The sequence below is a fragment of the Heptranchias perlo genome, chromosome 35 (genome assembly GCF_035084215.1).
Source record: "Heptranchias perlo isolate sHepPer1 chromosome 35, sHepPer1.hap1, whole genome shotgun sequence".
Taxonomy (NCBI): domain Eukaryota; kingdom Metazoa; phylum Chordata; class Chondrichthyes; order Hexanchiformes; family Hexanchidae; genus Heptranchias; species Heptranchias perlo.
The window spans coordinates 22,737,871-22,754,862 of NC_090359.1; the positions used below are offsets into that span (position 1 = coordinate 22,737,871).

General features: G+C 51.1%; 1 protein-coding gene across 2 annotated transcripts in view; it reads right to left on the bottom strand.

Annotated features, from left to right (window-relative positions):
* Positions 1-2,287: 2,287 nt before the first annotated feature.
* slc12a9 (solute carrier family 12 member 9) overlaps positions 2,288-16,992 on the bottom strand; it is a 31,514-nt gene continuing 16,809 nt past the window's right edge. For both annotated transcript variants that reach the window (XM_067972102.1, XM_067972103.1), the window contains exons 3-13: positions 15,783-15,926; positions 14,339-14,638; positions 12,946-13,053; positions 11,850-11,961; positions 11,230-11,387; positions 9,201-9,283; positions 7,953-8,077; positions 6,700-6,892; positions 5,727-5,901; positions 4,155-4,301; positions 2,288-3,308 (exon numbers count right to left, since the gene is read on the bottom strand). In XM_067972102.1, the coding sequence (XP_067828203.1) occupies positions 2,467-3,308; positions 4,155-4,301; positions 5,727-5,901; positions 6,700-6,892; positions 7,953-8,077; positions 9,201-9,283; positions 11,230-11,387; positions 11,850-11,961; positions 12,946-13,053; positions 14,339-14,638; positions 15,783-15,926 (2,387 nt within the window). In that variant the 3' untranslated portion in view covers positions 2,288-2,466. The remainder of the gene's footprint in view (positions 3,309-4,154; positions 4,302-5,726; positions 5,902-6,699; positions 6,893-7,952; positions 8,078-9,200; positions 9,284-11,229; positions 11,388-11,849; positions 11,962-12,945; positions 13,054-14,338; positions 14,639-15,782; positions 15,927-16,992) is intronic.

Genomic DNA, 16,992 nt, shown 5'->3' on the forward strand with positions numbered 1-16,992 from the left:
CAACCACCTCCAAATTTCCCTCCAAGTCCACACACCGTCCCATATAAATACTGTGGCTACAAGAGCAGGTCAGAGGCTGGGTATTCTGCGGCGAGTGACTCACCTCCTGACTCCCCAAAGCCTTTCCACCATCTACAAGGCACAAGTCAGGAGTGTGATGGAATACTCTCCACTTGCCTGGATGAGTGCAGCTCCAACAACACTCAAGAAGCTCGACACCATCCAGGATAAAGCAGCCCGCTTGATTGGCACCCCATCCACCACCGTAAACATTCACTCCCTTCACCACCGGCGCACTGTGGCTGCAGGGTTTACCATGCACAGGATGCACTGCAGCAACTCGCCAAGGCTTCTTCGACAGCACCTCCCAAACCCACGACCTCTACCACCTAGAAGGACAAGAGCAGCAGGCACATGGGAACAACACCACCTGCACGTTCCCCTCCAAGTCACACACCATCCCGACTTGGAAATATATCGGCCGTTCCTTCATCGTCGCTGGGTCAAAATCCTGGAACTCCCTTCCTAACAGCACTGTGGGAGAACCTTCACCACAAGGACTGCAGCGGTTCAAGGCGGCGGCTCACCACCACCTTCTCAAGGGCAATTAGGGATGGGCAATAAATGCCGGCCTCGCCAGCGATGCCCACATCGAGAATGAATTAAAAAAACAGGTGTGTTTCCTGGATCAGCATCCATCATCTGACCAACCATATTAAGTACCACCATTATGCCATTCCTTGGCCCACCTGCACAATTTGACCAGACCGTAAATGCCACTCATCTCCCGGCCACAGAAGTGAAGTTTTATTACTCTAATGCAAACATCAGAACTTCACTGGCCATCTGCTTTCTCTGAACCCCCCCCCCCCCCCCCCCCACCCCAAAACATCCTTATCCACTCCACCCAATATGCCACAAGTCCCACCCACCCCCATGAACTATCCTTCAGCTGGACAGAGGTTCTGTTCAGGTGGCTGTTAATGGGAAGATGGCACCTTTGGACGGACGAGATCAAATGGGCCTCCCCTTCGGACCATCCGATGACCTTCAAACTCAAACCTCACACGGAGAGCCGAGAGACCATTTGAAAGTTTAGCATCTGGGAAGGTACAATCCAGGTTTCCAAAGCTGTGCCAACTCACCCTTCCCCTCCTATAGTTAAATTCCTGCAAGGTTCACCATCGATGGTCATAAACTAATCCTGAAGTAGGACTCCTGCAAATCTGCTACTTTGAGTCCCAATGGCACCTCACCCATCTCCTTAGGGTGCGTCGCTACAGATCGCCTGGGCCAGACTATTGAACTAGGGGCAGCATTACTCACCGTCCAATCCAGGAGTGCTCCATCACTGGGTCCATATCTCCCCTTGATATACAAGAGTGCCCGTTATAGTATGTGACTGTTCACTACATCACTGACGCAGTACTGGGCCGGTCAAACCAAATCGCTCCTGCTCTCTGCAGAGTTGACTGCAGAAAGGGCTGATGTGAAAGACCCCCCCCACCCCCAGTGTCCCTAGACTAGGGGGACAAGTAGACAACAGTCAACCAGGTTTCTTACTCCTGATCACTATCCTGCGATCCTGGCTGGAAAGGGGAGCAGGAGCGTGGAGATCCGATGGGAGACAGGACCAGGCTCAGCCGGCCCACGTCCCACAGTTGAGCCAACACTCGCTGGCCAGGCTTCATAGAAATTCATGGCGTGGAAGGCAGCCATTCGGCCCATCGTGTCTGTGCCGGCCGAAGAATTATCCAGCCTAATCCCACTTTCCAGCACTTGGCCCGTAGCCCTGTAGGTTACGGCACTTCGAGTGCACATCCAGGTACTTTTTTTAAAAAAAAATATATGTGATGAGGGTTTCTGCCTCTACCACCCTCTCAGGCCGTGAGTTCCAGACCCCCACCATCCTCTGGGTGAAAAAAATTCTCCTCAGCTCCCCTCTAATCCTTCTACCAATTACTTCAAATCTATACCCCCTGGTTATTGAACTCTGCGTTAAGGGAAAGAGGTCCTCCCTATAAACTCTATCTAGGCCCCTCAGTTTTATACACCTCAATTAAATCTCCCCATAGCTTACATGGAGGCCATTTGTAGCATGGAACTATCAATACTTGTGAAGCCCAGATTCAGCAAGTGCCTGAAGAGAGCAGGGGGGTAAGATAGTTTAACACAGGATAAACGTTGCATAACCAATTTTAATAAGTTAGAACCCAAAAAAGTTTATTTTCTCCTTCTTTCCTAAACCCAAATTACACAATCTTCCCTCCCCTCCTCCCCCCCCCCCCCGCCTCAATCCCATCCCATCTTATAAATAATGGCGATTTCTTTCTTTAATAAGCGTCTAAGGCAATGTCACTCTTACAATACACGTTCGGACTTTTGGTTCTCGAACTTTAAGGCCGAGCTGCCAGCGTTCAGTAATTGTTTGTTGGGGGGGTGCTTTGGCCTTTCAGAAAGTCTGCCCTACAGGTCCGTGCACGTCACTGGGGTAAGTCCGTGGATTAGCAGAGTCGGCCCCAGGTCCTCGGTGAGGATGTCCAACTGCTCCAGGTACCGTTGGTACCGGGCAGCGTCGGAGGGGGGACGGGGCAGGTACAGGAACCGGACGGCCGTGTGGAAGGCCTGATCGATGACCATGCGGTTGGCCGCTCGCAGGTACTCGGTGGAGATCAGCGTCGAGTCGCGGCCCGAGCCAGAGGACCCCGCTTGCGCTCCCTCGGACGCGCGGCCCTGCCGGTGCAGGGCCACCACATCGTCCCAGGCGACGATCTTGATGGTGGCCTTGATCCTCAGCTTGTCCAAGAGCTCCCTCAGCTTCTCCTCCTTCTTGATCCAGCCGTCGTCCCCGGACTCGATGCACAGGAATATGCGGAGGCGGGCGCCCTTCCACGAGGTCACCATGGTCAGCACGCACGCCATCTGCAGGAGGAAGAGGCTACAGATGTCCACGTAGTTGGTGCTGTCAGGCCGCAAGAGGTTCAGGGGCCAGACGTCGATGGACACCCTCTCTGGCCGCTTCCTGGCGAACAGGTCCTTCTTGTTCATCATGAAGCAATAGCGCGCCAGGCAGACGTTCTTCTGCATCTTTAGGGCGTCCGAGACGATGGCGACATACTCGTTGGCGGTCAGTTTCTTGCTCGTCTCACTGTCGCGGACGGGCGGGAAGTGGGCCTGCAGAGAGGTGATGTCCACGCCAAAGTGGTCGTTCTCCTTGGTATCTTTGAAGGCCGGGTCGCACAGGAAGTAGTCCTCTGGCTCGCAGTGGTCGTAGAAACCAAGGACCAGGGTGTTGGGCTTCATCCCACCTGCAAGAGGAAGAACGCAACTGTGGTGGGTCGTAACCCAAAGACAAGGTGAAGGATTACACAAGGCCCAAAGATCACCAATCTAGCACCCAAACTCTTACCACCTGCCCCAGTGCTCGTTACACCACGCGGCCACAGATTCTATGCATTTTGCTACCTTTTGACGAAAGTTCCTCCTTATATCAGTTTTTAAATGTCCACTAACTTTCACTTGCTGCTTACTCTTAGAATCACAGCACAGGAGGCCATTCTGCCCATCACGCCTGTGCTGGCTCTTTGAAAGAGCTATCCAATTAGTCCCCCGCCCCCCCCACAGCTCTGCAAATTTTCCCTTTAAGTATTTATCCAATTCCCTTTTGAAGGCTACTATTAAATCTGCTTCCACCACCCTATCATAACTCGCTGTGTAAAAATATCTCATCTCTCCCCCTCTGGTTCTTTTGCCAATTATCTTAAATCTGTGTCCACAGGTTACCAGCCCTCCTGCCACTGGAAACAATTTCTCCTTATTTGCTCTGACCAAAACCCTTCATGATTTTGAACACCTCTATCAATTCTCCCTTTAATCTTCTCTGCTCTAAGGAGAACAATCTCAGCTTCTCCAGTCTCTCCACATAATTGAAGTCCCTCATCCCTGGAACCATTCTAGTAAATCTCCTCTGCACCCTCTCCAAGGCCTTGACATCCTTCCTAAAGTGCGGTGCCCAGAATTGGACACAATACTCCAATTGAGTCCATGCTGCTGATTCTAACAGAGTTGCTGTTCTGTGGCCTCTTTCCCTCACCCCTCTACCCTGGGGGGGTGGGGGCAGGCTGTTCAGCAGTTGTCCGCGCGCCAATCCTTACCAAGTCCCGTTATACGGAGCAGATGCTGCACTCCTTGGCGCACTGTTGGAGATAGAGTCAGATCAACAAACGCCTTGACGTTCAACTTGTCCACCAGGCTGAGCCAGAAGTTGTACTGAGGCTGGATGGGGTCAGACGGCAGAGTGTCTGCAAGAGAAGGAAGGTCAACTCTGGGGTGGGGGGCGTACAACCCATTCGAGGGCAAAACTCATTCCAGTACAAGAAAAATATATAAAGGGGCTCGGGTTCACCGAACAGAAAAACATTGTTTTAAAACAAAGAACCACCTCGGTATGTTAGTAAGTGCCCAGTGTTACAATACCAACCGTTCCACCAACAGAGTGAGCAGGAAACTTGTTCCCTCAAGCCGTACCCTGGTCGTCTTGGAGCTAATAGATAGGAGCTGGTGATCTGGGGGGGGCCGCGGCCAGCTCGGAGCTGGGAGCTAGTGATCTGGGGGTACCATGGTTGTCTTGGAGTGGGCTACTGATAGATGGTGTTCTGGGAGGGGGCGGGGGAAAAAAAAAAAAAAACTATAGTGGGTCAAATGAGCTTCTGATGGAAAGCTGACCAGTCAAGCCTCATCTCAACTCCCTCCAGGAGGAGGACATGTGCTCGCTGACCGGTGCAGAATGTTGACTCAACACTAGAGATCTGTTCAGACCGCGACAGAAATGTGCAAAGCACCAAATTCAAATATCAACATTAAGTTGGCGCCGATGAATCTCTCTAGCCCTGGGGGGGGGGGGTCCTTCCACTCTTTACATGTTGCTTTTGGGATTAGTCATTGAGCTACAGGTCTAGTCGCTAGACTGGAGTTGGTGGTACAAAAGGCTGAACATGGACCTCAGCCTTTTCATTCCCTCCCATCTTCAGAAGATCCAACTGGTGCTGGGAGGGGGAGCAGAGTTCCTCAGGCACCGTCACATTGCCCAAGACACACTTGACAGGCTATTCAGCCGTGAAGGTTTCACGCTCATGACCCAACTCCACAGACGCTGCTGAGCTTTTCCCAACATTATTTCAAGATTTTCAGCATCTGCAGGATTTTGTACCACTGACTTGGCGGTTTCCACATTTTGGGATGGGGTGGGTGGGTGTAGAAAGCCCCCAAGAAGCTCATTCATACATCCTGGAGTCCCACATTAATAGGTCAAACACCTTCTTAGTACCTCACTCAAGGAACCATTCGCCACATGCAAGTCTAGACTGACTGCTGGCAACCTATTTGACCGCGGAGGGCATCACAGCCAAGCGGAATGCAGCACAATTCACCCAAAATAGGAAGTCTTTACGTGGGAGACTCAAAGTAAGACAATCCTGTCCTAACTTTCAGATCCGCACCATTTGGTTTTACAAGTAGTTTTCATTGAAGAAAACGTTAAGAGTATCGACGGCAGGCCGAGAACAGAAACCAGGCCCACTTGGGGAGCCAGCCTGGAGAAGCTCGGCCTGAGTGAGAGGGACTACGGAATCCATAGAATGTTCTGGATGTTGCTTTGCACTGCACCCTTACCCACCCCTCCTCACTCCCCCGACCCCCCCAAACCTTGCAGCAAGAGGCCTGCTTACCAAGGTCTCCGATTTCAACATGACCCAACACAAACAGCCCTCCTTTCTTCAAGTCGTTAATGAAGGTGATAAGCTGAGCGCTCGTGCGAGGATTGGCCACCATGAGCAAGATCTGAGGCCTCCAGAATTTGACATGTTCTTTCCGGACGTCCAACAGCAGCAGGTACTTCCTCACCTAGAGAGAGAGAAAAAAAACATTTAAAAAAAAAACCCATCCAAGTCTTCCCTTCCATCAGAGTCCCTGGCTTGGCTCAGTGAGCTCAGATAATTGGTTAATTAATGGAGCCCTGGAGTGCAATGACTTTCCCAGACTCTCAATTAGGCTGGATTCCAACTTTTCCAACTCTCGCCTCTGAGTCAGAAGGTCGTGGGTTCAAGTCCCACTCCAGAGACTTGAGCGCATCATCCAGGCCGACACTCCCAGTGCCAGTTCTGAGGGAGTGCTGCGCTGTCAGAGGTGCAGTCTTTCGGATGAGACGTTAAACCGAGTGCCCTCTCGGGTGGGTGTAAAAGATCCCACGGCCACTATTTCGGAGAAGAACAAGGGAGTCCTCCGAGACGTGGCCACCAATTTATGCACAGCAACGTATTACATAAAATTTACAGCACAGAAACAGGCCATTGGGCCCCAGAGCCTCCTTCCCAACCTTACTGCATCTCCCCCTATCAACATATTCCCTTCTCCCTCATGTACTGATCTAGCGTCCCCTTAAATGCAATGTGATAATAACCAGATAATGTTTTAGTGAGGGATAAATATTGACCAGGACACTGGAAAGAACTCCCCTGCTCTTCTTCGAAATAGTGGCCGTGGGATCGTTCACGTCCACCTGAGGAGGGGGTAGTCACGGGGCCTCGGTTTAACGTCTCATCCAAAAGCTCTAGAGAGCACATGGGGATAAAGTGTTCTGTTTCCCCTTTGCCCCCCCAAACACCTACAGGTCTACCTTGACCAAATTGGGGAAACTCTTACCTGATGGAATATGAGGGCCTGGCTGATGTAGCCCCAGCTACTGGTGGGAGATCGGTAGTGAATCACCACCAGCAGAATCAACATGAGGACAATCCCACAGGAAGCATAGGCCGGATTGATCAGGAACATCATCACCAGGCAACCGATAATCCCCAGCAAACACGTGTGCCAACTAAAGACCTGGAAAGTAGGCCTGAGGGAAGAGAAGAGAGGCAAGTGGGCAAGGACCACCAAGAGCGCATATATCAGGAACTAGATTCAAGACTCGGTCAACAGACTAACGGACTAAGCTCCCGTCTCCACCCCCTACAGGCCAACAGAGTGGTGGGTAGCTGGGAGCAAGTTACAGGCATTGATCCCAGTCAGTCATTCTCCTCCGACTCAAGGCCCAGTTAGACCATGTATCTCCTGTCGCTGACTGGATGGTTACACGCGTCAAGACAACAAGGGCGCCGTTCCCCTTGAAGGCAAGTCGCACATACCAAACACAGCTCACATCACGGGAGGGGAGGAGCAACGACGCCAGGAGGAAAATCTATGCCAAAAATCACCTCCGACACACTATTGCTTAGAACCTGAAAGTCAACGTGTTTGGATGAACCATAAAAGGCGAAGGTTTAAGGTCATCTGGCCACCCCTCAAGAGGTATTACAACCTGGAACTCCTTCCCCAGTTCACCATCATTCTACAAGGCACTGAATAATAGTTTGTCCATTTTAGGTCTATTGGAATGTTGCACAATAGGAGAGAGGACAGGTCTGGTATTGGAGAACATTTTGATATTTCTACCCAATCTTCTCCTGAAGGTCCATTTCCACTCCGCAACCCCCCTCCCCCAACCAACCCCTTCAATTTCAAGCCTAGATGAGACATTTTGGAAGGCTTGTCATTACAGCCAGACCCAATCCCATCCAGACACTCACCCTTTCCAGCAGAGAGCACCATCAGGAACCCGAGATTCCCCCCTCAAAAAAAAAACCACGGGACACAGGGCGGCAATTATATTAACCCAACTGAGATCAGCCAACTCTACAGGCCCAAAGATTAACCTTGCGACCTTGGTGGTCTTTATTGACTCTGTACAACGTCAAGTGATGCACTGGAGTGTATTGAATGTTAAAGGGTCTAGGGTGTTTAATAAGCCACACACACACACACACACACACACACACACACACACACACACGAGTCCAATAAACTCAACATCCAAACACAAGCCATCGCACAAAGAGAAGTCCCGGAAGGTGAACTACCTGAAGTTGGGTGCGGAGGCCCATTCCAGTGATAAACAGGCCAGGTCAACAGCAGCATAGGCCATCAAGAAGAAGATGGTGACAATACCAGCAATGGTGTTCAGCTTACCTGCAAACAGCACGGACTGAGGGAAAAAAAAAAATCACATGGACCAAGATGGTTAAAATTGGCTTCAAACTTTACCAATTATCTCCCCTCCTGAAGAGGGCAACCCTTTGCTGGGCAGGGGAGATACAAGTGTCCACAGGCAGCCTCTGGTAGCACACCCCAAATGGTGACACTTCACGCACGACCCCCACCCCATGGAGTGGGGGTATGTGATCTCGAGGGCCTCTGGGCCAATCATCCTGTTGCCCCAACACTTCCAGCAGGGGTCACTGGACAGCAATCAGAAGCAGGAGCCAGGGCGGATGTTCGTCCTGCCATTGAACTGCAAGGGGGAGGTGAAGAGAAGGCCAACTGAGCTCCCCTACTGCTTAACCGAGATTAGCCAATTCGGTAGAGACCAGGCCGTTGAACCTGGGGGGTCTTGTGATGTCCATGGCTACGTGGTGCCGTCATCCACTAGGCCATTGAGTCAGTGAGTGAGTGAGTCCGTCCCTCCCCGAGTGGACCCTGCTGAATTTGATTCCTCGGGCACCACTGACCTGCTGGTATCCCGCAAATGGTCACTTAAGAGTTCGGGCAGTGAGCATTGGCAAGCTATTCAACCAAGTGGCTCATCACAGCAGAGTCCAATCCTACCCCCAAACAAATACACCTTCACTGAGGGAGATTGGATGAGGAGGAGGAATCAGAGTTTGATTATCCAATGGCCCCCCGCACCAACAAACGACATGAAGTCAAGCAAGTGAAACCAAGTACCAGTTGTGCAATAGTGTTGGCCTGTATTCCCTAGAGTTTGAGGGGATTAGGGTGTTTAACAATGATTGGAAAGGGTCAAGACGGAGCAACTATTTCCTCTGGTGGGTTTGGGAGAGAGGGAGAGATAAGAGAGAGAAAAAAAAGAGAAATTTTCAATCCTCGAAAGACAGGTTTTTGTTAGGTAAGGGTATCAACGGATTTGGAGTGAAGGTGGGTAAATGGGATTGAGGTAACAGATCAGCTGTGATCTAATTGAATGGCGGAACAGACTGGAGGGGCTGAACGGCCTCCTCCTGTTACTACGTTCCAATGGACACAGTTGTACAGAATGAACATCTAAGCTGAGTCGCTATATAAATGCAAGTAATCGTTGGGAGTCTTACCTGAACCAGCAACCAGGTGTAGAGCACAGCCACCCAGGGGTTTCCCGTCTTGGAGGTTTTCTTCGCAGGGGCCAGTATTATTCCTGTGTGGAAATCAGACCATTTATTGGTGTGAACTCTGCTGCCCGTATCCTGACTCGCACCGAATCCCATTCACCCATCACCCACGGTGATCGCTGACCTACATGTGTTGCCGGACCGGGAGCCACTCACTTAAAATTCCCATCCTCGTTTCAAAATCCCTCCATGGCCCTCGCCCTCCTCCCTATCTCTGGAATCTCCTCCAGCCCCCACAACCCTCCGAGAACTCTGCGCTCCTCCAATTCTGGCCTCTTATGCACCACCCCCACTTCCTTCACCCCATTGTTGGCGGCCGGGCCTTCAGTGGCCCAGGCCCTAAGCTCTGGAATTCCCTCCCTAAAAAAGAGGGAGAGGTTAAGACGCTCCTTAAAACCTACCTCGTTGACCTGGCTTTCAAATCGCAGTGTGGGAGTGGAGCCAGGTGTAGGCCAGACCAGGTAAAAGCAGCACGTTCCATTCCTTGAAGGGAATTGGTGAACCATTTGGGTTTTTAAAAAAAAGACCATTCATTCAAGGTCCTTTTTTTTGTACTAGACCACAAATTTAAATTCACACACCTTGCCGCAGTAGGGTTTGATCTCAATCTCTGGATTGCCAGTCTAGTATCATCAGCACTACATGACTGCACCCATGTTATTCTACGTTCAACTCTGACCAGTTGTCTGCCACAGCTTATGCCTCACCTGGAGCCAGGTGTTCTGTCGAGTATTTGGGCCCTGGTTATCCCTCATGACCTGCTTATATTCTTCAATGAAAGCAAGGAACTAAATTCTATTGGGTCACCTTTGCAGCCAGTGTGGGGGGGGTTAGACCCCACTTGGAGTATTGGGCACAGTTCTGATCTCCATATTATCAAAAGGATTTGGAGGCACTGGAGAAGGTGCAAAATAGATTTACTCAGGAGATACCAGAATTGAGGTCTTTAAAATTATGAAAGGGTTCGATAGGGAAGATGTTTCCACTTGTGGGAAGAGTCCTAAAACTAGGGACCCATCAATATAAGATAGTCACTAATAAATCCAATCGGGAATTCAGGAGAAACTTCTTTACCCAGAGAGTGGTGAGAATGTGGAACTCGCTCCCACAAGGAGTTGAGGCGAATAACATCGATGCATTTAAGGGGACGAGAGAGAAAGGAATAGAAGGATATGCTGATAGGGTGAGATGAGATAGAGAGGGGTGGGAGGAGGCTCGTGTGGAGCTCAAACACCAGCATAGACCAGTTGGGCCGAATGGCCTGTTTCGGTGCTGTAAATTCCATGTAATTTTGAATTCGGCCAACGTGGGTTTGGAGTACCGCCTCCATTCTGCTCCCAGGGACCTTTGCCGCCCGCCTTCGGTCTCCAGCTTTGTTCTGATTCCCAGCTCAACCTTCAGACTGAGCAAGTCGGCATTCCCTGGTCCCCCTCCCTGCCAAGTCTGGAGTTCGACCTCCAGCCCCCCCCCCCCCCCCCACCACCCACCCCAAATTAGCCTAACCTCGCTCCACCACCATTGGCAAACAGTTCCGGGAGTGGAAGAGAAAGGGCAGGATCAAGGTTTTTATAAACCGAGTTCCAATTCAGCCCTGACCGACGTGGCTCTTGGTGGAAAGACAGAAGACGAGACGCGAGCTACTCACCGTTCCTCGTGGGACGAGGCCAGAGCAGCTACACGGACAGGTTGACGCGTGGAGTGGAAAGTTGATGTTGGTGCAGTAGGGGGGGGTTAGGGAAGAGTGAGGCACGAGACACTTTGTTCCGTACCTAACCCGTGCTAAACCCGTCCTGGCAAGTGCTGACCCGGGATGCAAATGTACCTCCACCTCCACCTCCACCTCCACCTCCACCTCCACCTCCACCTCCACCTCCACCTCCACCTCCACCTCCACCTCCACCTCCACCTCCACCTCCTCAAAAATAGACCGGTAAAAAGCATGACAAGGGGGTTCAGGCAGAAGTTAACTCACCAAACAGGTCATCCCTGGCCAGGGCGTGCAGGATGCGCGATGCTCCTATCATAGTGCTCATCGAGGCGGAGAGCGAGGCGGCATACAAGCCAATAACCACAAACGGAGGCCAAACGTTAATTTGCCGGAAGAAAATGTAATCCTCCTTAAGTAGCACCCTAAACGGCAGGGGGGGGGGGGGGGGAAAAGGACCAGAGTCTAGTCATCGATACTGGAGGTAGAGGATCAAACCCAACCAACAAGCAGAGCAATTTGGGATAATCTGTCGAACTTAACATTAGGGACACTCAAAATGTAATGGGAGGGGTCAAGCTTCAAGGGGTCAAACAGCTATCAAGGACTTCTCATGTAGCTAATGAGCCACGTTTGCATTCCAATGCAAGATGCAGCTTGCTATATGGTCACTAGGCCCACTCTGCCGTGCAGAGCGGCCGAGGCCCGGGAGCAAGTTACCCGTTTGCCCCATCTCACTCCTCCCCTGTGAGTAAGTTCATGTTGGCCCACTGACGCCCATTCCACTCAACCACCACCACCACCCCCCCCACCCAAAACAAGGCCCCCACCCACCCCCCCCCCTCCGCAGGAGGCCGAGTGCAGTTTCTCAATTGCCTGAACCTCACCTGTCGCAGGTGACGCTGACCATGAAGAACAGCAGCAGGTAAACCAGCAGGGTGTAGATCACGGCAATGACCGTCCCCTTGGGAATGGAGTTACTTGGGTTCCTCAAGTCTCCTGGAAAGAAGAAGAAGGACGATGTTTCAACAGACCAGTGCCAGGGCGATGGTCGACATTTACTGCAGGCCTGAAGACAAAACACTCCTGAATTCCCAATCAGAATGGGACAAAGCCATCAAGGACCATGAGGTGGTGGGGGAGGGGGGGGAAAGAATTCAACTTGGAATGAGATATCCTCACCTGGAGAGGCAAGAGCAGCTCCATCCCTCCCTGCGTTTTACAATTAATCGTTGGGCAGAGGCAACTCGAGTGGATTGTTGGACCAACTCTACAGTATCATAGAAAGAAACCGGGGGGGTGGGGGGGGGGGGGGGGGGTGAGGTGCCTGGAGATGGTTGGTAATTGCCTTCCTAGGTGTGAAGGGAAGTCTTCATCGTTAAAGTCAACACCAAGTATTTATACAGCCCCTCGAATGTAGTAAAAATGTCCCAAGGCGCTTCAAAAGGAGCAATTATCAGACAATATCTGACACCAAGCCATGCAAGGAGATATTAGGACAGGCGATCAAAAGCTTGGTCAAAGAGGTAGGTTTTAAGGAGGAGAGGGAGGCGGAGAGGTTTAGGGAGGGAATTCCAGAGCTTAGGGCCTAGGCAGCTGAAGGCACGGCCGCCAGTGGTGGAGCGAAGGAAATCAGGGGATGCGCAAGAGGCCAGAATTGGAGGAGCGCAGAGATCTCAGAGGGTCGTAGGGGTTGGAGGAGGAGGTTACAGAGATAGGGGAGGGAGCGAGGCCACGGAGGGATTTGAACACAAGGATGAGAATTTTAAAATTGAGGCATTGCCGGACCGGGGGCCAATGTAGGGTCAGCGAGCACAGGGTTGATGGGTGAACGGGGCTTGGTGCGAGTTAGGATACGGGGCAGCAGAGGTTTTGGATGAGCTCAGATTTAAGGACCCAGGTTTGATCTTCGATCTGTGCTCACTTGAGGCTGTAACGAGAGTGACGCAATTCGGTGCCCCTGGACTAGACAGAGATCTTTACCAGACATGTTGGAGCCAGCCATGATACCAGTACAGCCGTTAAACATCACCGCAAACACTGTTGCAAAGGTCATCATGTAGTTGGTGGTGTAGTCCACAGAATAATTATCTAGAAAGATTAAAACAAACATTGCTCAAAGATTAATACGATGCTGTACACATACCCCAACCTCATTTCCACCACCCCTGTCCCCCCACTCAAAATTCTATCGAGGTGCCCCTTGCACAATTCCCTCAGCAGGGCAACACAGGAGGTAATCCACTCCCAGGCTGTTCCATAACTAGGCCCCAAGAGTTAATAGTATTTTTACCCATCCGGCTTTGGACAAAAGCAGTTCTAAAATGAGAGCTCGGACGCCCATTGGACTTTAGAATACAGTCAATCCTCCTCTCTACCCCTACCCACCCCCCTTCCCCCCATTTACCTCAAGAGCTTGATGAATTTGTTTTGAGATCCAATGCGAAAGAAAATCTTGAAACCTCCAGCCACAATCCCACTTCCTGCCTCCATCTCACTCAACGGCCTAGTTCGGGCTTATGGAAGATGACGGTTATGATCAGCCTCAGGTTTGGTTGGGTGGGTGGGCCGGGGCGGGTGGTGGTGAGGGTGGCAAGATGGGGGTGTAAGAAGGTTGAACTTCCTGCCCTGTAGACACCTACAGGTGGGACTCCACCACATGGAATCACAGGTACAGGTGAAGAGGTCAATATTGTTACAGGACATTGATGAAGTGCTAAAGTTCGAGTTCCGGGCCCAGAAGTTAGTTGACGCCCAACTTTGGCCTGAATGTCGAGCTGCCAACTCTGGTTGGACGTATTCCTGGAGATTTCATCACCTGGCCTCCCGCCTCCAATTTTTCTCCCGGGATTTTGCTCGCAGCATTGCCCCGGAAAGAGTGAACAGGCTGGGGCTCTTTTCTCTAGAAGGGAGAGAAGACCAGACAGAGGTCTTCAAAGTTACGATGGGGTTCGACAGGGTAGACGTAGAGAAGATGTTTCCACTTGTGGTGGGGGAGGGAGAAAAGAGACCAGAACTAGAGGCCATAAATATAAGACAGTCACTAATAAAATCCAATAGGGAATTCAGGAGAAACTTCTTTACCCAGAGAGTGGTGAGAATGTGGAACTCGCTCCCACATGGAGTAGTTGAGGCGAGTAGCAGAGATACATTTAAGGGGAAGCTGGATAAACACATGAGGGAGAAAGGAATAGAAGGATATGCTGATAGGGTGAGATGAAGTAGGGAGGGAGGAGGCTCGTGTGGAGCATAAACACCAGCATGGACCAGTTGGGCCGAATGGCCTGATCCTGTGCTGTAAAATTCTATGTAAAGCTACAAGCAACCAATTTGGGACTGGATTGGGGAAAGAGAGAGAGGAAAGCCTCCAACTCACCCATGAGATTTTTCTTCAGTGTAGCCATGCTGAACCCAGTGTAGTTGGTGTAGATGGACTGGGTCTCGTTGCCAGACTGCTTGACGATCAGGATGGTCTTGGGGCTCACCGCGAGGAAGCTGACGAAGATCGTGATCAGCACAATGTGGACCACGAGGAAAATCAGGAAGCTGGTCCTGGCGTAGATCTGGGCCCCGACGAGGCAGACCAGGAGACAGAGGAACAGGATGCTCGAGGCGTACAGGACGTCGTACAGGTAGCTCTGCGGGAGCACGTGGATGCCTCTGGGTTCTGTTTCCGCTGATGGGGGTGGAAGGGGACAGAGCAGGTGGTTACTTAGGCAACAGGAGGCGGCCATTCAGCCGCTCAGTTAGATCATGGCCGATCTGTACCTCAAGTCCATTTACCCGCCTTAACTCCAAATCCCTCGATACCCTTACCCAACAAAAATCTTATCCATCTCATTCTCGGAAGCTCCAACTGGCCTCCAGCATTCACAGCTTTTTGGGGAGAAAGAGTTCCAAGTTTCTACTACCCTGGGTGAGAAAGAGTGCTCACTGATTTCCCTCCTGATGGCCTGGCTCTAATTTTAAAGTTAAGGCCCCCTCGTTCTTAATTTCCCTGTCAGAGGAAATAGTTTCTCCGTATCTACAATATCGAATCCTTCTAACATCTTACACACCTCGATCAGATCACTCCCTCCCTCAAATCGCCTAAACTCAAGGGTACACAAGCCAAGTTTACACAACAGGTCCTCATACTTGGACCATACAGGAATTACATTGGCTGTTCCCCACCTACAGGAACCTGGTCTTAAGAGATTGGCAAACGAGGGAGGCAGAAATCTGCATCACCTCAGATGTTGACTCGTTAAATGGTTTTCATGAAGGCCGAGCTCCTCCCCTCATTTCGCAGGGTCTCCAGTTGCAGACTCCTGGGGCGGGGTGGGGCATTTGGGCTCGAGTCAGGTGCAGGAGATTAGAGAAACCATCTCCACTCCACTGACATGTTACCAGGAGGGGAGATCACCACCACTAGAGAGTCAGCATCGACTTGTTGGCCCAGTGGTTTTAAAAAAGGAAAGAACGAATTTGCATTTATATAGCACCTTTCACGACCTCAGGACATCCCAAAGCACTTTACAGCCAATTAAATACTTATGAAGCGTAGTCACTGTTGTAAATGGAGGAAACGCAGCAGCCAATTTGCACACAGCAAGATAATGACTGGATAATCTGTTTTTAAGTGATGTTGGTTGAGAGATAAACATTGACCAGGACAAGCCTCCGACAGCAAATCTTTGCAGCCTCGCCAGAATCTACCTACGAGAAACTGGTTGCACAAAGGACGATATGGGCAGAACCTTTCTCCCTCAACATTCGAAGGCCGAGACACAATCTGTTCCCACCACAGTGGGGGGGGGGGGGGGGGAGGGGAGACTCACCTGCATTGGGGAGTTCTCCAAATACATCTAGAATAGCCTCCACCAGTCCCAGAACGTAAACCGCACAGGCACAGACGTTCGCGAGGAAAAACATCAGGCCAATGCTCCCGCCAAACTCTGGGCCCAACGTCCGGCTAATCATAACTGGAAGCCGCTGGTAAAGGAAGCAAAGCGAGATGTGGTGGGGAAGAGAGAGTGGAGGGACGAGAGGTTTTTAAAGCCAATTAATTCTTGGTGGGGGGGGGTGGGGAGAAAGTTTAAAAGATTCAAAATAATAAGAAAGGCAAATTTAGAACCGATTTATTTAATTCGTTCTCGGGATGTGGGCGTTGCTGGCAAGGCCGGCATTTATTGCCCATCCCTAGTTGCCCCTTGAGAAGGTAGGTGGTGAGGGTGGGCCACCTTCTTGAACCGTTGCAGTCCTTGGGGGTAATGGTGCCAGGTAGGGAGTTCCTGGATACTGATCCAGCGATTAAGGGTTGCCGAGTCTCCAGGACTGTCCTGGAGTCTCCAGGATTTGAAGATTAATCGCCAGGACATTTCTGCGAGCAAAACACCCGGGGAGAAAAATCATTAGGGGCATCATAAAAAAAAAGTTTTTCATTTTCTTCGAACACTTCTGTTTATTAGTTCTAAAAAAAATATTCGAGGCGGGAAAAAAAGGGCTATTTGACAGTCAAGAATCTTCCGATTGGGTAATGAAGAGTCTTTCCAACTGGCCATGGGAAGGCGGTGCCCAGTGGGGATGGGTGTGTTGGGCGTCCAATTGGTGGGGGGGGCAGGAGATCATATGATGAAACCTCCCAGAATACATTCAACCGGAGTTCGCAACCCTCCCAGCGACGGAGGAATGGCCACATGTGTTCAAGTCTGGACGCTGGGTGACTGGGAGGTGATGGGAGTTACCCCAACAACGCTGGAGGCTCTGCTTACAAAGTGAGATGGGCTTCCGGGTAGGAAAGTGGAGACCAAAAACCCGCAGGAGACATTTACAAAACATCTGGATACTGTTTATGGGAGGGAGGGAGGGAGGGAGGGATGGCATGAGAAGAGATTCCATGTTCTTTCTGGAGGATTATATTCATGCCTCCAGAATGGTTGGAGAAACAGCAAGATGGTGAAATCCGCACCACTGGCAGCTGCCACCAGGGGGCCTCTTGTGCCATCAGGACTAGGGAGTTGCCCTGGAGTCTCCAGGGTTGCCCTGGAG